At 39.6% G+C, this 27158-nt stretch overlaps 1 protein-coding gene across 7 annotated transcripts in view; it reads right to left on the minus strand.

The window, feature by feature from the left end:
- Positions 1-27158, minus strand: part of RHBDD1 (rhomboid domain containing 1) — a 157940-nt gene that overhangs the window by 57440 nt on the left and 73342 nt on the right. For 5 of the 7 annotated variants that reach the window (XM_070489627.1, XM_070489626.1, XM_014835928.3 and 2 more), the window contains 3 exons: positions 13821-13909; positions 10322-10378; positions 886-1029 (listed from right to left, as the gene is read on the minus strand). In XM_070489627.1, the coding sequence (XP_070345728.1) occupies positions 886-1029; positions 10322-10378; positions 13821-13909 (290 nt within the window). The remainder of the gene's footprint in view (positions 1-885; positions 1030-10321; positions 10379-13820; positions 13910-27158) is intronic. The other 2 variants (XM_070489630.1, XM_044751614.2) reach the window with 1 other exon arrangement.

The following is a 27158-nucleotide window of genomic DNA, read 5'->3' on the forward strand; positions in this document are numbered from 1 at the left end:
CATCTGTGCCAATCATCCTCCACTTTATATGCAGGTTGCTGCCACACTGTGGCTGCCAACGAGTGGTGTAGGAATGTGCCCGGGAACCAAACTCGTGAACCTGGGCCACTAAAGCGTAGTACACCAAACTTAACCACTATACCACGGAGCCGGCCCTGAGACTGAACTTTTTGAGGACAGATTCCGTCTTTTACCTCTCTGAATTCCTTATTGTACCTAACACAGTACATGAAACATAATAAAACCTTAACAAATGCTTATTGGATGAATAGATGAGTTTTAGTCACTACTAAAACAATAAAACAGTAATACCCAAACCCATAAGCCAATCCCAGAACAAAGATGGCAAGAGAAATACAGTGGTTTTCATGTGTGAGTTTGTAAAAGAATCTTCTGGAAAGCTGGTTAAAAATACACATTCCAAGGTTCTGCCCCCAGAGAGATTGGTTCAGTAGGTCTGGAATGGAACTCTGAGTTTGAATTCTTATCAAGCTGTCCATGTGATTTTGAGGAAGGTGTGTGGGCAACACTTTGATACAAAGTGACATAGAGCCTGCTTTACAGATATGGATTCCAAAACAAACTCCTTTTTTCATGCCCCTGAATTTTTTTTAGTTTTTTGACTTTAATGTCAAAGCATCGAATGCAGCAGGCCTATAAAAAGAACCACTTTAACAATACATACATAGTCTCACACCTTATTAGCTGAGGTTGCTGGGCATATGGCATCACACCCCATTCCTTGTAATCACAATCTGCACACATTTTTTCATCTACATATCCTTTTTATAAACTAAAGTTTAATTTGCTCCAAACAGTCCTTTCCCAGACCATCTCACCATGTGAGGTATGCTTTAAAATAAGTGAAGGGTGCAAAATTCCTACCTCGGTCCCAAAGGCTGGCTCTTAATGCTCTCTCCAGCTGCTCCTCTTCACTAAGTCCTGCTGTGTACACATCATAGTTCCTGGGTACTTCTGCATAGTGACCTGGCCTGCCATATGGGTAAGAATCCTGATATCCAGAGTAGCCTACAGGCACAAGGAGAAGGTTACAGAACACTGCCATGGACTGTTCTTTTCATACTTCCTATTTTATAAGCAAAGACAATAACATGATTTATGTCATTATTCTGCATATAGTAATAATCCTCAAAATAAGAAAAGATGACAAATGGAGAATGCCATTTGGGGTGGGCAATGATTGTCTTGTCACTGTTGTATCCACAGTGCCCAACATAAGACTGAACATGCGTAAGTCCTTATGTGCTGAAAAGGAAGAAGATATTAATTTAGAAGGTATGAGCAGTACTAGAGAGAAGCCTGGAATAGGCTATTGACATACGGAGCAGCAGACTCTTACAGTTTTAGAGTTAGTTAATACTTGGAGTATTTTCAATGAAGTCCTGACTGGAGTCAAGGGAGTGGCTGAAATGACAGTGGGTAAAGCCTTACTGTGTGGTGGCTGCAGACAATGAGAGGCAAACTAACATTTAATACGTATACTGTAGGATTTCTCTGCTGGGTATGATGCTTCAGATGGTGATAACTACGTTGAGATACACAAGCCAGTGTCTCCATAATTATAACTCTGTGTCAGGGATCATAGTTTCTATTAACAGCACTTTTAAGAAAATGGTTGCTAGATAAAATGAAAGACAACCTTGTCGTTAAAAAATACTTTAAGTATTAAACAGATACCTCATTAAAAAAGGTCAATTACAGAGCAAAGTTCACTTTTGCAGGTATTTCCATCAATCTTTTCAAGTCAGCTTGAGTTTACTCCTTACATTTTCTTTAATCACCCACTTTCAAGGAATTTGTTTGGAAGAGATTTTTTTCTTATAGGAGATTACCAATCTAATTCTGGTAGAATGAGAGAGAAGTAACAGTCTGTTTAATTTTTTCTCTTCTTTCCTTCCATTATCATACCCTTTGAAGATGATGTTTCAAATGTTTACTTAATGTGCTTTTTGCTGCTGATGAAAATTCCTTCCCTTCACTGTGACTCTTGTGTCCTATGTCGTCATATTACCCGACATAGCACATGCCTCAGTTTAAGCTTATTATTGCTTTAATAAGGCTATAGAAAAAAATACAATCAAGCCAAAAAGAGGAACACTGTAGGGTAGAACCTGGTTAATTTAAATTTCATATTTAGAATTTTTGATAATTGATCCTGCGGCTATTTTAAAATTTACTTTTGTGTTGGTTATGAAGAAAATGCTTTCCTAACATACAGGATTAAAAGGGAAACTTTAACTATTCCCATAAGAATTTTCAGGCACTCTAAAAGTCTTTATTTTCATATAAAAGATGAAATGCAAATAAAACACACTAATCTAGTTTCAGTTGATAAACTTATGTAATTATACTTGTTTATATAAATATTTGTCATGTAAAGTATTTGTGTCTATTGGTTATGTTTTTATAGCAGCTTTAAAGAGATATAGTTGACATCCTATATAATTCACCAATTTAAAGTGTATAACTCAATGGCTTTTCATATATTCATAGAGTTGTGCCATCATCACCACAATCAATTTTAGAACATTTTCATCACCCCAAAGAAGAAACCTGAACCCTTTAGCTATCACCCCCCATCCCTCCCAGCCTTAAGTAACCACTAATCTACTTTCTATCTCTATAGCTATGACTATTTTGGATAACTACATAAAAGGGATCATATAATATGTGGTGTTTTGTGTCTGGCTTATTTTATTTATCACAATGTTTTCAAGGTTCACCCATGTTGTAGCATGAATCAGTACTTCATTCCTTTTTGAAGCCAAATAATATTCCATTGTACAGATATATCATATTCCGTTTATTCATTTATCATTGACAGACATTTGGGTTATTTCCACCTTTTGACTATTGTGAATAATGCTGCTATAAACATTCATGTATGAGTTTTTATGTGGACACACGTTTTCACTTTTCTTGGGTACATACCTCGGAGTGGAATTTCAGGGCCATGTGGTATGTTTAATTCTATGTTTAACCATTTGTAACTCTGAAAATATTTTCCAAAGTGGTTACACCATTTTAAATTGGCACAAGCAGTGCATATGGATTCAGATTTCTCCAGATCCTCACCAATACTCATTATTATCTGTCTTTTTAATTATAGCCATCCTAGTGGGTGTGCAGTGGAATATCACTATCGTTTTGATGACTAATGATGTCAAACAACTTTTCATGTGCTTACCGGCCATTTGTATATTTCCTTTGTAGAAACGTCTGTTCAGAGCTTTTGTCCACTCTTACTGATTATTATAATGTTCTTCTATCTTGGTACTATTTTACTGAATGTTCTTGAAAATCACAAAAATGAATGATTTAAATAAGCACGAAATAAAATTGTTCAAGATTTTGGAGGCTAATTTTGACAAGCCTCACTCCTAATGGAGTAAAAATTAGTGGAGATTTACTAAATACCTCCAATAAGTCACCTTCCATATTCTCTCTCATGTTTCCCATGTCAGAATATTAACATTATGATATTTAAAACAGGAGAAGGATATGAGTAAATTTCCCAAATCCTCACAATGGTTTAGGATTGAAGTGCAATCTGGATACAATTTTAAACATGGACACCCTTCCTCAAATTGGTCTCTACTCAACAGAACCATCAGAAAAATTCAACTCCCAATGCTGTGTTGGGGAATACCCACGAGCAAGCTTCATATCCTGAGAGTAAAGAAGACTGTGGTACTTCTACAAATCTTGCTTTCTATACTTCTCACCAAAAAACACAAAAAACAAAAACCTTTCATATAAGGGCAAATGGTCAAAACACAACCAATATATTTCACGAAGAACAAAGAAAGGGGCAACAAGTCCAAAACATAATAGAATATTTATGGCTAAGTTGCTGAATAGCACAGGATACTTCAGCAATCCCTGAATAGAGCGACTACCCAAGTCCCTCAGAGTGCCAGTTATTTTATTGCAACAGAAAAAGCATATTGGGCACTTTCCCATACGGCTCATTACCACTTTCAACCCCCCGTGGAAAGTCATTCTGTTACAGAAGGTCTAAGCAGCATTTCTACCTATCTACCCTCAAAAATGTTCAGCTAATTCAAAATCCAGAATAACCCAAAAGCTTTGAATACCCATCTATATGGATACCAAAAATAGAACATAACATCTAAAGAGCTTTAATTGTCAGGTAAATTTGCTACGATGTGAGGCAACATTTTCTTGATACAGAAAAAGATTTTTCTTCATGTTATTTCTTATTTAAAAAAGAACCCAGCAGTGCCTTAATGAAATGTAGTCTACAACTCTAAACATCTGAATATTATAAAATCTAATTTGGTACTTGTCAGACAAAACGAGAGGAGGGAGAAAGGGAAAGTTTAGTGCTTTAAGTCAAAAAGACTAGTGTAGTTAAAAGTTCTATATCATCAGTCATAAATCATCAACAAGAACAAAAACCCATCAATATCTATTATAATGAGAACAGGTCTCCTAGGACCGAAAATTTTCTACAGCTGTTCCATTGGCCCAATCAGATATTTTTAAATCTTCATAATAAACATGGCTGGAAAAACCTAACAATCAAACACTTAAGATAAATAAGTTTAAATTATATCCCACGATGAATACTAGTTTAATATTCTTTTGTCGCTATATACTTTGGCTCTATAGTAAAAGAAATTCTGGTTATCATTATTCTATTAACTACTCCATCTGTTCCTTATACACATACCAGGATTTCATGGCAAAAGAGATCAAGAAACACTACCAAGATTAGAAAAATTGGTAACAGCTTTTGAAACATTCATGAGGTTCTTTGACCTATAAAGACTTTTCCAGCTAAGGACGGCCATATTAAGAATAAATCATTACTTGTAAGAGATACATATGCTCTCATAAAAGTTCCCTAGATAACCATTAACATGGCCACCTGGCCTTATGTAGCTCTGCCTTTGAAGAAATCCAATCACTTCAGAGGAAAGAATATAAATATGGTAATCTTACAGGGGATAAGAAAGAAAAGTAAAAGAAGCTTTTAGTTTTGCCTTCAATCCTCTGGTCTGTGTGTCTGCTGTGCTTATGTCTCTTCCATATGAAGGAACAGAGGAGCAGGTTTCCCTTTTTTCTTTTTTTTTAATAAATGCAAAAACGAACAAACAAAAAGAAAGAAAAGAAAGTAAGGGGAACTGCCCTATTTTGTAAGGTTAAATCAGCAGAATGTTCACTTTAGAGCTCTGTATAACAGAAGAAGCAGGGACTAGGAATCAGTGACTTGCACTTTTAGTCCTAGTTTATCACTGACTACCTGTATGATTTTGGCCAAGTTACTTAACATACCTAAATCTCTATTTGCCAGCTGTCACACAATATTTAGTCCTAGGAAATCTATGATAATTTAAGCCATGTCTCTGCACAAGTATGTTAGTACTATTCTCTTTGTCAAGAGGAACATTCCTGTTTCTTTTGAGGATTTAAAAAATGAACCAGGAGAGAAGCCCTTTTTCCTCTAGCAACTTCAAGGTGTTAGGGGCGAGGTCCCCTGCCTAGTGGAGAGAACAGTCAACAGGAAGAGAGAAATCACAGTGGGACTTAGAACTAAAACGATCTTCCTGTCCAAGCCACCTCTTTCTCGTCACATAGACCAATAAAGTTCTTCTTATACTTAAGTCATTGTGAACTGGTCTCCATAACCAACAACCAAAAGGACCCAATGCTCTTCCAGCTTATCAGCTTTGTCAATAACTAACCATCATACCGCCTCTCTTCAGATGAGTCCACACACAGTAGCAGGTGAGCTGGCCTTCCTTGTCCAGCAACTGTTCCTCGTCTGCACTAACACCACGTTTCTAGGATTTTAAGCATCCAAATCAGGAGAAGTAAAAGCCTCAGAAGTGAAACCTCTTCTCGGAGCAGCAACAGTATTCCCCCTTGTGGTCCCCAAACCTAGAGAACCTCAATCTAAACCTATAATTTCTGTTCCCGATCCCGTTAGAATTACCTAGGAAGCTTAAAAAGAAGTCCAAGTCCCTATCTCTGTCCTCATTCTGATTTAATTGGTCTGGGGTGAATTCAAGGCTTGGATAGGTTGTAAAGTCCCTCAGGTGGTTCATATATACAGCCAGGATCGACAATCATGACCCAAGCCTTTAGAACCACGTCAAAAACATAGCTTGAATGTAACTCCAATAGTATCACTCTAATGATTAAATCCTTCAGAGGCACTCCAGCACATTCTGGATAATCCCAAACAGCCCTTTTCGTAAAGGCCTGAAAAGTCCTTTCCTCCCATTGCTTTCCTTCTACTGACTGATCAAGACTCAGCACTCCACTTCCTCTGGATAACCTCCAGTAACTGCAACCCTACTCCTTCCTCCCAGGCTGAGCACTGAATGCACTACATTAATATTGCTGGATTGGACTTCTACCTCTGCCAGGAAGGAGTAACTGCAACTGGATTAGCCCTCCCGCCATAACCAAGTAGAAGCCAGGAGAAAAATATATGAAACAAATGTTTCCAGACATTGTATAATAGGCAGGGCAGGATTTTGGACTTGGGAGAAAGGAAATAAAGGAAATGAGCATAGAGGTACTTTCCAGACTGTGGTGCAGGGAGGGGGAACACAAGCAGGCACAGCAGGGTCCCTGAGTTGAGCTGGAATTTGCAGGGCAGAGCACAGCAAAGAAGAAAACTATGTGTACAGAAAAACCTCCAGAGATCTCCCTGAAGATATTGCTGAATATGTGTCATGTGTGTGTACGTGAAATGCCACGAGACGAGACAAAGAATGACTGAGAGCTATAAGCTGAACAATTCCCACAGCTCACTCAGGGCTGGCAGACTTTGTTTCAACCAGCCAGGGTAGAGCGTTCTTATGGAACAAACGACATTCAGGAAAAATCCCAAGAAAGAAACACCTCAGTAGTAGTGCAGAATTAACTCTAGAATAAAAGTTACTTTAGACCCACCCAGAGAATTTAAAAAAAAAACCAGAAAGATCAAACTAATCATCAAGAAACTTAACTGTGTGCCAGAACAAAGCCCAGTTTTCTTTTAAAGAAGATAAACTCTAGCACTCAATGCCACAAAATACACAATGTCTAGCATCCAATCAAAACTTACTAAATAAGCAAAAATTGTGACCCACAACAAGGAGAGAAATCAATCTAGTGAAGCAGATGCAAAAAATATATAGAGGAGACAAAATTAGCAGTCAGAGACTTTAAGACAGCTATTACAACTGTGCTCATCTCATTATATTCATGTTTTTATTTAAATCATGAGCACAGTTATAAATAAAAACATGAATATAATGAGGAGAGAAATGGAAGATATAAAAGAGAACTAAATGAAACTTCTAGAGCTGAAAAAGACAGTATCTGAGATGAAAAATTCATTAGATGGGACACACAGCAGATTCGACATTGTGGAAGAAAGATCAGTGATCTTGAACACACAGCAATAGAAACTATCCAAACTGAAGCCCATATACATCAAGTAAAATAAACAGAGCCTCAGGGACTTGCGGGCCAACGTGAAGCAGTCTAACATTGGCATAACTGGAAATCATAAAAAGGGGGGATATTCTTTAGTTCTTTAATAAAACAAAAGCTGGAAGGATTGATTACCAAGAAATCTGCACTAGAGGAAATGTTTAAGAAAATTCTTGAGGCAAAAGAAAAATGATACCACATGGAAATTTGGATCTATAAAAAAGGGATCCTTATTTCTGTGGTTCAACTGACACAAGCTGTGCGCCCAACCTGAGCTATGCATGTGATGAACAGACCCAAGGGGGAATAAAAAAAGCAAAGGCTTTGAAAACTAAACTACCATATAACCCACCACGCAAGTATCAGATTAACCTGTGAGTGGTACATGCATGTGATAGGCCCAAATAGCACAGTAAAGGATCTGAAAACTGAACTGACATTGGAATCCACCACCCACAGAAGGAGAGACAGAATTTGTGGTCTAAGCCTAACCAGGGTGACTGTCTGTGAAAACAAACAAAAAACTCCCCCAAAACCAACATGCTGCAAAGGATTTTAACAGGATCTGGAATCTCACAATATAATAATTTAAATGTTCAGATACAAGACAAAATTACTGGATATGCGAAACCAAAACAAAATGGAAGAATGTGACCAATTCTCTGGAGAAAAAGATAATCAACAGATGCCAGGCAAATGAGAGGACCCAGATGTTGGAATTATCAGGCAGATTTTAAAGAAGGTATAATAACCATGCTCCATGAGATAAAGATGAACACTCTTGAAATGAATGGAGAGGCAGAGTTTTCAGCAGAGACAAAGAAACTACAAAAACAGAACCAAATGGAAATTTTAGAACTAAAAAATAAAATATTAAAAAAAATTCACTGGATAGGTTTAATAGAGTCAATAGCAGACTGGAGATGACAGAGCAAAGATCACTGAACTTGAAGATAGATCAAGAGAAATTATCCTATATAAAGAACACAGAGGGAAAAAGTTGAAAAACATAAATAGAGCCTGAAGGGCTTGAGGGACGCTATCAAAATGTCTAAAATTCACATCATTAAAATTTCTGAAGGACAGGAGAAAGAGATTAGTGGAGAATAAATATTTACAGAAATAGTATCTGAAACCCTTCCAAATTTGAAAGGCAAAATACATGAAGCAGAAACTGACAGAATTAAAGGGAGATAAAGATAACTTCACAATAATAGTTAGAGATTTTAAACTCCCCCTTAGCATTGACAGAAAATCAGTAAAGACATAGAAGATATAAATAAGACTATAAACCACCCTGACCTAATTGATATGTATAGAGCACTATACTCATCAATGGCAGAATACATATTCTTTTCAAGAGCACATGGTACATTCACCAGGACAGAACACATGCTGGGCCAAAAGAAAGTCTCATTAAATTAAAAGGATTGAAACTACACAGAGTGTGTTCCCTAACAACAAGAGAATTAAATTAAAAATCACTAACAAAAGGATATCTAGAAAACCAGTAGTATATTGAAATAATACCATTCAGCAATAAAAAATATATTGATACATACAACAACATATATGGATCATAAAAAATTAGGTTGAATGAAAGAAGTCAGATACAAAGGAGTACTTAGTAAATGATGGCATTTATATGACTTTCAAGATTAACCTATGGTGAGGGAAATGAAGTCAGAACAGTGGTTGCCCATGAAGAGAGAGGGAGATTGACTAAAGGAGACGTTTTAGTATAACTAACCATACATATAACTCCTGGTTATAAACTCTTTGAGACAGGGACTGTAGCTCTTTCCCCTTCTCACACAGTGGCAGGTCTGGCACTCTGCACAACATGGCCACTCACCAAGCTCTCCTGGGTAAACCAGACTGGCGCTAAGAACATTCTATAGGAAAAGAAAGCAAAAGCACTATATATACATACATCAATAATTCTTTGTGCCTATATTATTTGAAGCAGAGGTCAAAAAGCTACAAATTGTGGTTCAAATCCAACCTGCTGCCAATTTTTGTAAATAAGGTTTTATTGGAAAACAGCTACCCCATTAAGTTATGAATTGCCTATGGCTATTTTCATGCTACAACGACAGGTTGACTAGTTGTGACAGAGACCATAGGGCCAACAAAGCCCTCAGAGTCTAAAACATCAGCTATTTGGCCTTTATAGAAAAGGTTGCCGGTTCTCAACTGGCATGACTATAAAGAGACCCTGTGCTTGCTGCCGTAGCCTACGGCTTCTTTACCACCTGTGTGCTGGTACAGGTCTGGGATAATACAGCGCAGGCTTCCCAGGATGGGATGTAAGGGCCTTAGCCTAAAACAGGTCACATGCTTTAGCAGGAAGTCCTTTCTACCTACTTACATAGACATCTAGAAAGTCCCAAGGTATTAACTTATTAGCTTCCTAGAGGAATGCCTATCTAGCCTCTTAGGGTAAGCATGATTCTTCCTGAATATGTAGATGGGGTGGACTAGGGGGACTTGCTTACCTGAAACTAACTTCTCACACTTAGCCAGGAGGACAGTCTCTTAGGCTGAGCATAGAGGAGTCTGGGTCTAGTATGAATCCATCCTGTCTGAGAGACCTCACGCCAATCACACAATAATTTCATGCCCGAGTTACCTCCTTCCCTGGCCTTCCCTACCAACGCACCCAAACATGTTCCCAGGGCTACTCCTCCAACTAGGTTGCAGGGATGTTAGAGGCACAATTACATGACATGTGAACTGCTCTACAAGAGCATAGATCAGTACTACTTTAAAGTGGCTCTATAGCAGCAAACGCTATAATTTTTAAAAATAAGTTAAAATTTATTAAATGAAATAAAGTGCTTACCTGAACTATTAAAGTAGTATCGCTGTTCTGGATAAGCAATATTGGAGGAAAACATGCCTAAAGAGGAAGGAAACAAACATTTTAATTGTTGCCATCAGGCTCCCCCAGCCAGCTTTATTGAGGTATGCTTGACAAAAAAAAAAAAATTGTATATATTTAGCTTACACAGTGTCATTTTTTAAAAGCTGTACAATGTGATGATTTCATATATGTATGCATTATGAAATGATTACCACAATCAAGTCCATTAACACACCCATCATCTCGCATAGGTACTACTTTCGTGTGTGTGAGAACTCAAGATCTACTCTCAGTAAATTTCAAGTATACAATACAGTATTATTAACTATAGTCATGATGCTGTACAATAGATCACCAGAATTTATTCATCTTATAACTGGAAGTTTGTATCCTTTGACCAATATCTCCCCATTTCCCTCTCCCCACAGCCCCTGGCAACCACTATTCTAGTCTCTGGTTTCATGAGTTAAACATTTTTAGATTCCACATATAAGTGAGATCATACAGTATTTGTCTTTCTCTGTCTGGCTTATTTCATTTAGCATAATGTCCTCCAGGTTCATCCATTTTTGTCACAAATGGCAGGATTTCCTTCTTTCTGTGGCTGAATAATAGTCCATTGTACTTGTGTACACCACATTTTCTTTATCCATTCATCTGCTGAGAGACACTTGGGTTGTTTCCATATCTTGGCTAATGTGAATAACGCTGTAATGAACATGGGAGTGCAGAAATCTCTTTGAGAAACTGACTTCACTTCCTTTGGATATATACTGAGAGGTGGAACTGTTGGATTACATGGTAGTTCTACTTTTAATTTCTTGAGGAACCTCCATACTGTTTTCCATAATGACTATACCAATTTACATTCCCAACAACAGGGTACCAGGGTTCCCTTTTATCCACATCCTCACCAACACTTGTTATCTCTCATCTTTTTGACAACAGCCCTCCTAACACTTCCTGATTTCAAACTATATTACAAAGCTATAGTAATCAAAACAGTATGGTACTGGCATAAAAACAGACACACGGACCAATGGGACAGAATAACCATAAGGCTTTAACTTCTAATCATTCCAATAATTAGGAGATTCTTTATAACAAAGCTCAAGGTCATTTCAAATGATTTCTAAACAATTGTTAAAATAAATTCCATTGGGCCAGCCCTGATGGCCTAGTGGTTAAAGTTCAGCATACTCTGCTTTGGTGGCCCAGGTTCAGTTCCTGGGCACAGAACCACACCACTTGTCTGTCAGTGGCCATGCTGTTGTGGTGGTTCACATAAAAAAGAAAAAAAAAGGAGGAAGATTGACAACAGATGTTAGCTTAGGGCAAATATTCCTCAGCAAAAAAAACAAATAAATGATTTTCCTCTTGTTTGAGTCTAGCTCTATAGGGAACAGAATGTGTGTGGGACACTTAAATCCTAATTTATACTCTCTGAAGCTTTTTTTGGGGGGGGGGAGGGGGGAGATTAGCCCTGAGCTAACTGCTGCCAATCCTCCTCTTTTTGCTGAGGAAGGCTGGCCCTGAGCTAAGATCCGTGCCCACCTTCCTCAACTTTATTATATGTGGGATGCCTACCACAGCATGGCTTGCCAAGCAGTGCCATGTCTGCACCCAGGATCCGAACCAGTGAACCCTGGGCCACCAAAGCGGAATGTGCGCACTTAACCGCTGCACGAAAGGGCTGGCCCTTCTCTGAAGCTCTTTAAAGCTCTCTTGCTTGACATAAGATACTTTGCCTCCTAAGGTACCAAGCTCGGGCTTTGATGTCTCTGTACAAGTAGAGATGCTCTGGCTATAGAACATGCTTCCAACAAGGGTGTTAGGAGAGCCACACTCCTTACCCTTCCTAAGGGACCTTCCCCTTTCTTGTCCCTAAAAAGGCAGTAGGGCAGTCAATTCAGCACTGCTGAAGGAAGGGAGAGAGGGAACAGTGACAGGGCACACCTTCAGTGTGATCCTCCTCTTCCAGGAGTTACCAGACAGTAGCTTTCACGTGCCTGGTTATTTTCTACAGGGTTCCTGTGTCACTGCAATTCTCAGATTATTCTAGATCCCTCTCTGGCTTCATGGGAAAAAAGGCAGAGAGATTTCAGGCTATTTGTAAATAGCACTGAATGTTTGTTTCAACTTTTAGTATGTAATTTTCTACTGTATTACTCTGAAGATAGAAGGATGTAAAAATAAGTCTCCATAAAAATAGGCAAGATTTTAAGAAGGAAAACTAAAGAGTTTAAATGTTCTAATTGTAGGGAAAATCCTCCTCAAAAACAAAATACTTGCCTAAATTTTGCAAGATGGCTGCAGAAAGCTTTACTCACCACTTAATCTTCAGACACACATGGAAAAATGAAACAAAACATTAAACTCCCGAGAAGCATTTCTTTTCCTTTATCAGTACTGAGCGCATTTGGGCAACAGAACTCATTACTAGATTTCCATAATTAAGTTATATCAAAAATATAATAAAACTGGACATTTTCAATAAATGAAGCTCCTGCTGCCTCCTCCACACACACACGCTGGAAACACAGTATTAAGCAAATGTAAGAAAATGGGAATCTGCTTAGATTCAACACGGTCTGTAAAAATCATCTGAAAGTGAACGTAACCTGCTCATAAAGGTGACAGTGCAGCGCCTGGAAAGCTTCCTGATATCATGAATATTATATGGTGCTCACGAATAGCAGTCAGTGGCACAAACTGAAAAAACAAATTATTTATGGTTCAAGAAAAGGCAAAATAGTCTCAGAAGATTTTCCATGAATAAAAGATGAAATATGGGAACTCATATGGTCTATAAAACAAGTGTTTGCAATATAGTCTCCTTATAAGTCAACACCAGTATAGCATTTTAAATTAAGAGGTCTAAAAAATTCATATATTACTAAATAAAATAAAGTATTTTCATTGAGCATCAATTTGAAGGGGAAGAAAGCAAAAAAAGAAAGAAAAAATTATTAATGCAGGAGCCAAGCTGCACGCCGTAACAGACTCGGTTTGGCTATGCATGAATACGTCTTGCCCGCCAAGTGGTCATTCCGAATTCTTTAAAATACTGGCCTTGCACTTCAGTACAGATTTGTTTTTCTTTTTTAACTCTGCCTTGCATATATATTAATTAATTCATGAAATATTATAGAAGAATGCATCATCTTAAACCCACTTTAGTTCTCTGCATTTTCAAGGAAATTGTGTTTTTCTGTGAGTAGCATTAATGCTAAGGGTGGTGTAAATATATACTACTATTTGTCCCCTAAAAAAGCCTCAGGTTTAAAATTTGGGTTTTCAGCCTCTTCTTTGGAGCAGTATGAAGAACTGGACCAGCTGTTTTACCTCTTGGTTTAAAAAGAGCCTGTTAGGGAATTCCTAAGCTGCACCACAGGGAAACTGGGGGTTGCTTCTGTTCCCATTAAAATTAAGATGAACTTCCAACTCGTTGTCACGCCAAAGGCGTTTTGTTCTGTACCTGCACACGTTTCCATGATTTTCTTCAGAGGCCCGTGCGTGTACATTAGTCCAACAAGAATCCCGGCCAGATGCCCCGCGAAGGAAGTCCTAGGAGAGAAGGAGACCCTCTGTGAGTGTTTGTTCTGCTGCTGATTAGATACATTCTGTCTTCTCGTTAGCCCAGGGCACGTCAATTAGTCACAGTCTGCACGCTTTGTTCCACATCACGTCTTTTATGCTGAGCAGCATTTAACTCAGTCCAAAGAACATTTCCTACCTTAAAAAAAAAAGTACAATGAATAACCACCACCACATGTTTAAAATGCAATATCTCTTCTGGACCAAGAGAGGTGGACTGGCTCCTAGAGAGCAGCAGAAGCATTTTGTCAAGACAACCCATTATATTTCTTCCAGTTTTTCTCTGTAGCTCTTATCGCAAAATATAAAGGAAATCAGTTTTCTCTGAATTAAATCTTGAGTTAACCAGCCATTGTGAGGGACAGATCTGTGCTCAAAGCAGAGCAGATTGCTGCATTTTTATACACCACTGACAAGTGAAGCAGAGAGCAAGAGAAACTCAGCATAAAGACTGAGATGTCCCGCTAAAGTCATCTTCATATGTATCTTTCAGTCGCTCAGCAAAAAAGAAACAAAAATGTAAACCTCAAGCTTGAAAGATGACTTAGAACATTAAATTGGTTCCACTCTGCTTAAAATGGCATCTAAGATTGGCAATCACTTATAAATATAAACACAAGGCAAGCCCCAGCTAAGTAAATGTTGAATGAGTAAAAGAATAAATGTAAGATAACCACCCAGCGGGTCTCCCAGAGCTTGCTTTCAATGCATCCCACACACTGCCATCAGCTATGCTCCTAAAACAGAGGGTCAGTCATGTCACTGTCATCCTGTGAAACCCACTGACTCCTCTGTTTCCAGAACCTCTAGTGTGCAGTCAAAGTCTTCCAACACTTGGCCTTGCCCATCCCTTCCCTCAATCCTCATCGCCTGTTAAACCCATCCCTACACCCCACTTCCAGGCCCCTCAGGACTCACAGATGACCACAAGGCTAAGCTCAACAGCAGCTCTATCATAAAAACCATGCCCCAGTTGAAGAGTCACTCTTTACTTCCACTGCCTTTCCTCAGGGCTGTTGCTTCTGCCTTTATTATATCATGTATCCAGCCTGCTGGGCAGCAAAGGTTTACAAGTTTGCCTGTCTCTCTCTCTCTCTCTCTCTCACAAACTCCCTGAGGGCAGCAATGGTGTCTTATTCATCTGCTATGGACAATTAGAAGCTAAAAAAAAAAACCAAACAGGGGCCTGGCCCCATGGCCGAATGGTTGAAGTTTTGCGTGCTCTGCTTTGGCAGCCTGGGTTTGCAGGTTCAGATCCCAGGCATGGACCTACTCCATTCACCAGCCATGCTGTGGTGGTGTCCCACATATAAAAAGTAGAAGAAGACTGGCACAGACGTTAGCTCAGGGCAAATCTTCCTCAAGCCAAAAAAAAAAAAGAGGATCATTGGCAGCAGACGTTAGCTCAGGGCGAATCTTCCTCCGTAAAAATCCAAAAAAACCAAAAAGGCCAAGTATATGAATACACTTCATGGCTTAGGGAAGCGACCCCTCACTCCAGAAGGGAGTCAACTGAAAGTTAACCAGAAGCTGGGTGTAAACTCCAAGAGCACAGTGACTTTTGTGGTTTTCACATATATATTACACAGACCTAGAGCTGTGCATAGCCTAGGACGGACACTCAAATAGGTGTTGAATGAATGATTCGAGCGGCCCAGGATAGTTTCATCAAGAGCACCAGGAGGCAAGTTAAAACCGCTACACATTCAACTTAGAGGGTGTGCTGAGCCCTGGCGGGGAGGAAGCTGAGGAGCTGACATTTAGTCACCCACTCGAGAGCCAGAGTCAAAACCAATACACTCACCTCCCACAGCAGCCACCGACAAGTGAAAGGCCTAGAATACCTCAGGCAAGACAGTTCCAAGTAATGTTCACTCTCTCAGAGCTGGTGAAAGACTTGCTGGCTCTCAGGAAAAGAAGACGCAATGGAACACTTCAGAGAAAAAGACGAGAAGAAGCCTACTGTAGACAGTGTGGTACTGCTGCCTGTTCCCATTAGCCAATTCAGTCACACTCCTGCCCAAACAAGCCCCTGCATACGTCCACACACACTGAAGATCTCACACACACACACACACACAATCATTCCTTCAGGACAGTGATTATTTTCATCAAGTATATCTACCTCACGGTATGTGTAAACCGATAAAATACAGGATCAGACACTTGGTTTCCCATTTACAGGGAAAAACAGCATGTACTATGCTTTTCTTTAGCTTTTCCTTAAAAAAATATTTAATTTTGCTTATTTTATTCTATTTTTAGGCCAAGGAAAACTCTCCAACTAGTTCTAGGAATGGCTGAGAAAGTGGTAGTTTGAGGGATACAAAAAGAGGCCAGAATCAATTTTTTAAAAATAGTAACCTCAATTTAACTGAAAAGGATAAAATAACATCAATAGCTTTGAAACTTTTAAAACCAATCTTTATGGTGAATCATATAGATATAAAATAACATGGGAGAAAATTTCAATTTAAAACCCCAACCTTTTAATCAATCTTGAATCTCACAATTTAGAGTACAATACAGTTAAATGAATTCCTTATCTTTCTAAACGGGTTTGCAGAAGTCTCAGTTATAATCTAATTGTCCTAATGTAATTGCAAATAACTAGAGAAGGGAGGGTGGCAGACCAGAGACCGTATTGCATTATCCTCCGACATTCAGCATTTTCCACAAAAGTCCCATCTCAAAATTCTAGCTGTCCTTTTCATTTCATTTAAGCTCTATAAAGGTGTTCCTTCTTAAATAAAAATAAGAAGAGATTATGATCTTATTCAGTTAAAACTGAGAATCTCTCAATGTTACACAAGAAAGGGTAGGATTCTACCAATGAAAAGGGAAACATACCCTCATTTTAAGAGGTATATTAACTGTGTCCATGCTGTTCGTAACCATTTGAAAAACCACCTCCCTTCGCCCTCTAAGAGATACTCTGTCCTGAGAGAGGAAATGGACCCACAGAGAGCGAATGGAAATGGAACTGGGGACTGTCTTCTCCCCAGCAGGACTGGGATTAGGGATTCTAATTAGGGATTAGGGGGTGCTCGGGAGCCACAAGGAGGTCTGGGCTTTGGGAGAAGAAGACCCATCTGAGTGCTCTAACCGGTGGCTGGGACTCACCTTCCAATGTAGCAGCTTTCAAAACAGACTGTGTGATTATGATCATAATTACACAGGCCAAGCAGACATTTTGACCTTGGTGGTATGTGAGGAAGCCCATGGCTTCACAGCAGCCCTCCTTCAAAGATGCACGCTCTACTCTGTTCTTAGTTACACATGGAGGCTGACACCCCAAATATCTGCTTCCAGGAACAGCTTCCTCTTGACCTGACTAGGTCTTAGGCTAGGACTAAGGATTTGGTTACGACCCTCCACCATTTTCCTAATTCAAAGTAATTCCTCGGACACAGGACAGCCATATTCAACTCTAAATCGATGACCACATCTAGTGCTGTAAATGGCCTGACACTAGCACTCAACAAACACCTACTGAAAGAGTGAACAAGTGGAATTAAAATTACATATAAAATGCACATATCTAACATACATTACAACTGTATTATAAAAACACAAGTTACACAGGGTCACCAGTTAATAGTTGTTTTAGTACCAAATTTCACTGGGAGAGAGAACAATTGAACACAGCCCCCCACACACAAGCACACTTGGACAATGTATTATGCAAAACATATGCTCGATTAACAAAACAACAGCACTAAACCTATTATTATACCCTAAAATTGGTCACTTAGAAGCTTTATTTCTTCTGATAGCTCAATAGCGACTCTCTTTAGAAAATTCTAACAGCTATAATCAAATACTGACTGTGATGGTGAGATACAGTCGCAGGGGCCAGATAGATCGCTGCTTTGCGTAGCCACACAGGTTGTGCACTGCACAGGCAAGAAGAAAAATAATTTGTCCAGGGTCTCAATAGTTCCCTCAAGTAAGCAACAGATCTAACATTCAAATTCAGGTCACCGTATCTCAACTTCAGAGCGAGTGAAGTATCGATGTAATTTTATTTTAATAGGGGACAATACCCTAATCCGGTAGTTCTTAAACTTGTTCAGGTTCTAAATCCATTTAAATGTCTGACGAAAGCCATGAATCGTGTCTGCGGAAAAACTACACATACACAAAATGTGTCACCTATGATTTTCAGAAGTTCATGGGTGGCTTGAATTCCATCCATGGACTTCTCCTTAAAAACCTGTGCCTGAAGTGAAAATAATCCATCACAAACCGAAGAATTTCAGACATCAACACCAAGTCTAAGCAGTTAAATACTCAAGTGGCAAAACATTTTGTTTGCACTCAAATCCTAACACAGAGGCAGCCGTTTATTTACACTACTGAAGTTAATTAACATGTCCAGTTTCTGGGTTTGCCATTGCTCTGTAATGGTGTGACCTACTTCTGGGTTCAACTTCCTTCTTGCTACAGTCCAACTTCTAGTCATTCTTTCAGTTAAAGTCTGAAGGTAAAAAATTCTGCTAGTCTTTGTATTTCCAAAAAGGTCTTTATTTCAGCATCCTACTTCGATGATAGGTGTAGGATCTACCATTGCTGCTAAGAAATATGCTGTCAATTGGACAGTCATTCTTCTGTAGGTAATCTGCCTTTTCTCTCAGCTTTTAAGATTTTCTCTTTCTTTTGGAATATACTGCCATTATACCACAATCATTCCAGTTGTAGGTTTGCTTTTTTTGTTTTTGAGGAAGAGTAGCCCTGAGCTAACATCTGCCACCAATCCTCCTCTTTTTTGCTGAGGAAGACTGGCCCTGAGCTAACATCCATGCCCATCTTCCTCTACTTTATATGTGGGATGCCTGCCACAGCATGGCTTGACAAGCAGTGTGTAGGTCTGCAACCGGGAACCCCCAGCCGCCAAAGCAGAACAAGGGAACTTAACCCCTCATCACTGGGCTGGCTCCTGTAGATTTGTTTTCTTCATCCTCGTTGAGATTTGCTGGGCTTTTTCAATCTGTGGTCTTATGTCTTTCGACAATTTTGAAAAATCTTCGGCCATTATTTTTTTGTCCTGTGGAGCTCCAGATATGCAGCACTTGCATATTTCCTGACACACAATGGGGGCTCATTACTTGTTTATAGAAAAAAAACTAAAAAAAAAAATTAAAAATGCAAAAAAAGAAAGTTAAAATCAAATCAGTGTTGCTACAAATTACATATAAGGGATAGTGGTGGTGGAAAGGTAATTTTGGAGCAAAACTAAGATTAAGATATTATTGTGGGTTATCTTCTATTATATCTCAATAAAGCTGGAAAATAAAAGATATTATTGTAGATATCAGTTATGCAAACTATACGCAGATATTAACACCAACACTCAGTGTCCTTTCCTACCATGCCAGCATAAACTGATCCTCGTTCCTTTAAGAGGCTATTTGTAAGGCCGAGCTAAGTGGTTCTGCATAATGTTCTTGCTCCCAAGTGCCACTGTTAAAGAATCAAAAACTGAAGCTATGATTGAAAGCTGTGACAAGCTATAAAGGTCCTCCTCTCTTAAATGGCAAATTCTCTCCACAGTTGAAGAGGCTGCCCTCTCAGGCATAGCTCAGAAAGTAGAAAATGTATTACTCTAAGATATAATCTCACGGTGTATGCAGAGCAAATGACCTCATTAAGGATGTAACTTGAGGGAGACAGTGTCAGACAAGGAAAGAGAACAAGGTGAGGTAAGAGGCAGTCAGCTAGAAGTGGCCTATTGTATTGTATGTTCCATAATTTCCTCCCGTAAAAGAAGTTAACACCAGGTAGGCATTGAGCTGATCAGAAGTTCTGGGGTTTGGGGATCTTAATAAATGGTCCCAAACTGGCATTACAGCAACAAGATATGGCGAGAATTTTTCATGTTTTTGAACCTTAATGCCACTAGGAAAGATCTTGATTGGACTGCTTCTTCCCAAAATAAACTGTTCTTAAGTTGTCTGGTTTCTGTCCTTGATGCTTTTTTCAACCACTATACCCGCATGTGTCCTTGGCAATGGCAATTTGGGAGGGAAATTTGGTCACTGTGTTCTCTCTCTTTACCATTCCTCTCTGGTGCCCCTCTCCTGTCACCTTTGGCAGCAGAAGTGAAAACTAGCCACCTTCCAACATTATATCCCCCTAAAAGTAGCTCTATTGGCAGTGCAACCCTTACTGTCTAGGTCAGTTTATTAAACAATGCACCAACCTCAGACAGAAGGCTGGGAGCTGACCATTTACTTGAGTCCCAGCCAAACATTATCTGGGCAAAAACAGGGTACTGCAAAGAAAGGAGAAGCCTCTTCTACAAAAGAGCTTCGAAGATCATAGATGATGACTAGTAATTCCTTGGCTTTCAATTCCATGTCCCTCAGCCTGGCAGCAAGGTAATTCCACGAGCTGGTTCAAGGAGGTAACATTCATTCATTTATTCATCAAATATTTACTGACTGACTACTACGTAAACAAGACAAACAAAGTCACTGCCTCACGGAGCTTACCATCCAGTGGGGGAAACACACACATACACTAGTTGCAAATGGTGGTAAGTGTAAGAAAGCAAAGCTACTTTCTCCCTAGAGTGGTTTAGGATGGCTTCTTAAGTGGCATTAAAGTGACACGCACCGGATTTGGAGCCAGCATGCCCAGAGGTGAGGATGGGAAGGAAGAGCACACATGTATGAGCTGTGAGGCAGGGAAGAACTCGGTGTTTCAAAAATATCAAGATGTTTATTAGGTGGCTGGAACATAGCAAGCAAGGGGTAAGGACATGGGGTTTGGCATGAGAGGAATTCAGAAAGACAGGGAAAAGTCAGATCCTAGAGGCCTCAGGTGCCATGGGAAGGAATCGGGTTGTTTTCTAAGTACATTGGGAAGCCACTGGAAAATTTTAAACAGGAGAATATTTAAGAGTGATCTATCTTGTCTGCTGGGAGAACAGACTCTAGAGAGGCAAGAATGCCCAGTGTAAGCAGAAGACCAGTAAGGAGGCTAAGGTTGTCCAGGTGAAAAATGATGGCAGCTTGAAAGAGGATGCTGGCAGTCCGGGTGGAGAGATGTAGATGGTCTGAGGTCTATTTTGGTGGTAGAGATAAACGTATTGCTGATGGATTCAGTGTGGAAGTGAGGGAAAGGGAGAAATCTAGGCTTCTGGCTTGTGCAACGAGATGGACAATGGAACCATTTACTGAGATGTGGAAGATGGGGAAAACAGTGTGAGGGAGAACTCAAGAGCTCAGTTTTGATGTGCGTACTTTGAGATGCCTGAAAGACAATTAAACAGAGAGATCTAGTACAGTACTCAGGAGGTAGCTAGACACCACGGTGGAAATTGAGAGGAAGAAGGATTCAAAATATTGCTCCCATATTTCATTTTATTTGACTCCTAGAATATTCCTACACAATAAGACTATAATATCTTTATATATATAACATAACATATTATACACACACAAATATACATGCACATATCTAAAAATAAGATTTAAAGGAAATACATAAAAAAGCCAGTAGCAGATAATATGGGGGGTAATATTCCCCTTTCTATTTTCCAAACTTCTTATAATATAGTGTTTTAGTAATTTCATTACTTTTCAAAAAATAAAAAGGGAACAGAAACTGAGCAAGTCTCTCCTTTAAAGAACAGTATTTCTCTCATCAATGTGATGGATAAATCCAAATATTTTTGTTATTGTTGGGGTAAATTGTTAAGAATGCTTCTCCCATTTGGCACATGAGAGTGGTTTTAATAGCACTCCAGATGAAAATCATAATCACTAGCTTTGTAGTCTTGCTAAGTTTCTTTAGAATCTGTGTTGTTATTCAAATCTCTTTCAAAACAAAATGAAAGGTTGTGCCAAATTAAATGAAAGCAACAGGTAAGTGAAATTACGCACACAATAAATGAACAACAGTCTCCCCACACACACTTAACTGGGGCACAGATGCTAGAGAGTCAGTGCAATTCTCTAAGGGAGGCCTGTGTTCTTTTCCTCATCAGACACTTCACGTAACCAGACACATCCTCAAGTTCCCTTTCCTATAGCTTCCATATTCAGTGTTGAGTAGATTCCACTGGCCAAAAGTCTCTCCGTCTGCTCTGCACCACCCTATGTCCACCCCAGCCCCTAGGATGATCTAGGAAAGTGGTTAAGACCACAGGGACTAGAGTTAGAGCCCCCAGGACTGCATCTCAGGTCTGACACCTTCCAAATCAATGTGAACCTTCACTGGGCCTTCCCAGTGCCATGGCCATAGCTCAGGCCTCTCCCTGGCTTAGTCAACCTTGCAAGCCTGATTCGAAGTCATAAGCCCCTTGGTTGTTCCCCAGTGTTTCCAGAATGAAATACAAGCAAGGCTTGTTAAATCCTTCATTCATCTGCCTGCCTCTTAGCCTTCTCTCTCTACTGCCAGCCTCCAGACCTACCCCATCCCAACCTTGAGCCATTTACAAAAGCCATGCTTCCACTGTTCCTGACTTAGAATGCACTATTCTCTTTGCCCTCCACTTCACCCAGCTGAGCCCTAGCAAAACAGGCTTCCTGATCACACTCGGCCAGTGCCTCCCCTTAGGACAGGGTAGAGGCTGCTCCTTGGCCCCTCAGTATCCTCCAAGTTCCTCTAGCATTCAGAAGTTTCCTTGTCCGCTGATTTGTCTGCCACCAGCGTGCTGCTTAGTCTAGTGGCTCTCAACTCTTTCACACCCAATAGCCCCCTTCTAACCCAAATATTTTATAATGCTCCCTCTATTTACTTGAAATGGAATTTACAAATAACACACCTACACACATACTTTTAAAAACACAGGCGCATGTACACATAATCACAACTCAACATAACGTCCTAGCTGTAAAAACAAGAAAAAATAAAGAGAGTAACATAATAAAATAATATGAATGAATAAATGCTCAGGCACAACACTGCCAGAAGACATATGTGCACTTATGTACGGAATCCACATGAATGCAGGAACAACAACGCAGGCAGATACAGATGGGCTTTTTGTGACTCAAACACCACAGGCAGGCTCCATCGGTGACACAGTTTTATGTGAGAATAAATAAAGTTGACTTGAAGGAAAATACAATTTTCCCTTAAGTTACGTTTACAATTCAATTTACAGTTTTCCTGGAAAAGTCAGTGTATATTAAATCCACGCCAAAAAAAAAAAATCTTGTTTTTATATGAAAAGTACAGTTAGGTTTTAGGCTCAGATAATCATAAACAACTTTTGCACCTGCATAAATGCCCTTTCAACAGATGTGGGGTTGTGTGCACAAGACCATTCTTGTCGTAGGGGACTGTCCTGCGTGGTGCATGGCAGCTAGTGCCTCTGGTCCCTCTGCACACCAAATGCCAGTAGCATCCTCACTAATCATTATAACTAAAAACAACTCTGCGAATTTCCAAAATCCTTCCTGGGGACCAAGCCACCAATCCCAATGGAAAACCACTGGCTTAGCGCACAGCAAATGCCTATTCAATGTTTGTTGAATTGATGACCTTTAATCATTAGGCCTCAAAAATATTTCTTTCCAATGTACTTCTCATGTGACCACACTATGCACAAATTCCACGGATTCCAAGTAAATCTATAGCATATTGAACTGATATGCAAGAAAACTTCCCACCACAACTGAAATGCACATGGGAAGTTAGAGTATTTGAAAGAGGCCATGATCACTTCCACATTGCACTGTGGAAGAATAAATGCAACTTGGCACGTGAAAAATGCTCTGCCATCTGCTATTACTATAGACGAAAATATTTCTGGATACCACATGAACAATTATTTGCACATCACCTCCAGAAAGTAAATATAAAATGAAAGAGAAGTTGGATTGTTTATAGCCTGATTTTAACATGTGCTACTGTTATGAAGCAAACAGATGTTCCTGTGAACTCAGCCTTTTGGAGGTATTTTCAGAAGCAGTGTCATAACTGGAAATCCCATGGCCCTATGGTAGCTGGGCTCTCTAAGGTTGCAGGAAGAGATTGGCTTAGGGACCTCCACTAATGGGAGTTCATCAGAGGGATACACAAGGAAGAAAGGATGGCAGGAAATGGTCTCAACTGTGAGCTGTGGAAATGACTTCTACACTTCCTTGTACACACCATAACATGAATGAATAGGCTGCCCTTGCCAGCTGGTAGTCTTGAGCCACTGGTTCTCAACCCTGGCTGAATCTCTTAAAGAGGTTTTAGAAGTCACAGCTCCTTGGACTCTACTCTCAGAAATTCAGAAAAATTGCTCAAGAGTGGGACCCTGACATTGTTCTCATTTGTTGGGTTATTTTTTGGTTTCATTGTTTTTAATTCTCCAGGTGATTTTAATGTGTTGAGGTTGAGGACTGTTGATCTTAAGCCAAAGTTCAAATTTTAATGGTGAGATTTCAGCTGTCTTATTAGGCCAATAAGAAAAACATTCTGAGTGTAGGTAAGACTCTTCACCCGACAAATTACCCTATGGAAGGGACATGTGTTTCCCTTCTTGGTAAGTTGGTCTTAATATATTCTACTGTAATGCTGCAAGAGAGAACTATAGCTTTGAAAATTCATGTAAGGAAACATATGAACTTACTTCAAAAGACTGACAAGTTCTTTGGACTTATAAAAACCTGATAATTCAGCTAGCAGATCCACACATCCAAAAAAGTCATATACACATGGCCAAAGATGACAGGAAAAAGTTAAGGAAATCCCTAAATCCCTAGATCCAACACAAAGACAGGGAAACAAAACTGGATCATAAAGCTGGCCTACAATTTCAGAGAAAGCAAATTCTACTTGTGGTTAAATCTGGTCTGAATAAAAATCCTGACTATGAATGCCCCATCTACTATATGACTCAGAGATGTGGGTGTGCCGTTGACATCACATTCTGCATACTGCTTCTGTAGAAGCTTTATCAGTATGCCTGCAGGACATGGTTAATGTTCAACAAGAGCACAGAACCACCATTACACAGTTCTGAAAACTGCCCACTGGAATGGAACCTGTCTATGCAATGCAACTTGATAGGCTGAACACCTGTAGGCAAAAGTAACCCACATAGGCTCATCTCAGAATAATGTCAGAGTCAAAGAAACACAGTCCCACCTCCAATGGAGGCCAAAGGAGGGCAGATATTCACTCATCTCCCTTCCTGACAACTAGAGCACAGGCATGGCACCTATACTTGGCCAATGAGATCCACCTGGTATCTAATCTTGGGACTCTCTGATGAGAATCCAATGAAGAGTGGCCAGTGGCAACAAGTGTCCATCTAGTTCTCACAGGTTTTGCCAGCCCAGTACTTCAGTATTCCCTACAATTCAAGAAGTTACCTGATATCCTTCCAATAAGTCCTTTTGTGGTTAAGTGTGCCAGAGTTGACTTCTACTGTTTTCAACCAAGAATCCTGACTGGTAAGGTACAGGCACATATATGAATGCAAAGAGGATTAGTGGCTCTATTTTCTCTGGAACTGTAACCCTTAGGATGATGCAAAACAGAAGCTGTTGGTTAACTCTGTCACCATGTGGAGAAACGTTTCCTGAGCAAGTTGTGGTAGACAGATTCTATGATGAGCCATGATGATCCCTGATTCCTGGTATTCACACCCATAATCCTTCTTCCTGAGCATGAGTGGGACCTATAGCTTGCTTCTAACCAACAGAGTGTAGCAAGCCACTTCGACGATTATGTTACATAAGATTTTGACTTCCACCTTGATAGCAGACACTTCCTTGCTGGCTTTGATGAAGGAAGCTGCCATATTGTGAGCTGCCCTAAGGAAAGATTCAAGTGGCAAGGAACTGAGAATGGCCTTTGGCTGAAGGCTGACCATGAAGCTTAGTCCAATAAACCACAAGGAAATGAGTTCTTTCAAAAACCACGTAAGCTTGGAAGCAGATCCTTTCCCAGTCAAGCCTTCAGATGAGACTTCAGTGCTCACTGACACCTTTGCTGCAGTCTTGAAAGAAAGCATGAAGCCATAGACAAGCCATGCCCAGTCTTCTGACCCACAAATACCATAATAGATTTGTGTTATTTTAAACCAATATGTTTGATACAATTTGTTACACCACAATAGATAACTAATACAGAAGCTAACACAGAAAAAAAAAATAGAGCCAGGGGATAGAGACAGAATTCTGATGACATTCCTTGAACCCCTGAATCCTACCACATCTGAAGTCTCCAAAACTCTGAAATGCACCACTGGAAATTTTAACTATGTAAGCCAATAGAGGTTCTTTCCTTTGATCAAATTAGTTTGAGCTGGGTTTCTTTAAATTGTAAGCAAAAGAATCTCAACGAAAGAATGCAAAGATGACAGAGGCAATGTAGAACCAACTGATCTTAAAGTCTCAAAGAAAATTCTGCTATACACTATTTCAGTTCCAGCGTGGGCTAAGACTCCAGGTGGAATGGAGGACCTGAGGATGCTAACAAGAATGAAAAAGAACGTCACCACACTGAAGAAATATTAACCCAGATGGTCAAGTCACTGAATTCCAAGAACCTACATCCTTGTATTAGATACAGCTCCAATCTTCATGTGTGGGAGATGATAAAAATAATATTCCAAGAATTTAAAGAGAAAATATATATAAAAGTGTTCCTTACAATGCCTGGCACATTGTAGGTGTTAAACAAAATGTGAGTCAAAATTCAGACATCTCACTTCTTTTTAACTGAGACACACTATTTTTAAGTATTCATTTAGTATCTCTCCTAAGGATCTCTTTGAAATCCACAGATACTTTATTCAGCACATTGCTAGCAAATATTTCAAGGGGATTGCAGGACTTTTGTAGTTCTGAGAGACTTTGATATGCCCTGACTGGCATGATCTTCATCAGTCATTCCTCTTGTACCCACAGAAGACAACTCAGGGGCACTGAAGTGGTGGTAGCTCTTCTAACAACCCAGACACTGATTTTGGGACTTTCCCAACAAACCCATAAGACAGACATTATTATGGGTCCCATTTTACAGTTAAGGAACTAAGACTTAGAGAAGTAAAACCAAGGTTCAGAGTTATAAAGCAGAAGAGAGCTGGGAGAAAGCAGGGATGGCACTCAATAACTGTGTGTTGAAAGGAGAATTTAGTAATGACCCTGTCCCCGGTACTCCCTGACTGATGGATACACCTTCTGCCTGCCTTTGCTCAGCCTCCGGGAATCTGGGAAAGTATAAGTAGGATGTACAATCTGCAATGAGGAACACGAGAACAAGACTC

This window comes from Equus asinus, chromosome 19 (assembly GCF_041296235.1).
Source record: "Equus asinus isolate D_3611 breed Donkey chromosome 19, EquAss-T2T_v2, whole genome shotgun sequence".
NCBI lineage: Eukaryota > Metazoa > Chordata > Mammalia > Perissodactyla > Equidae > Equus > Equus asinus.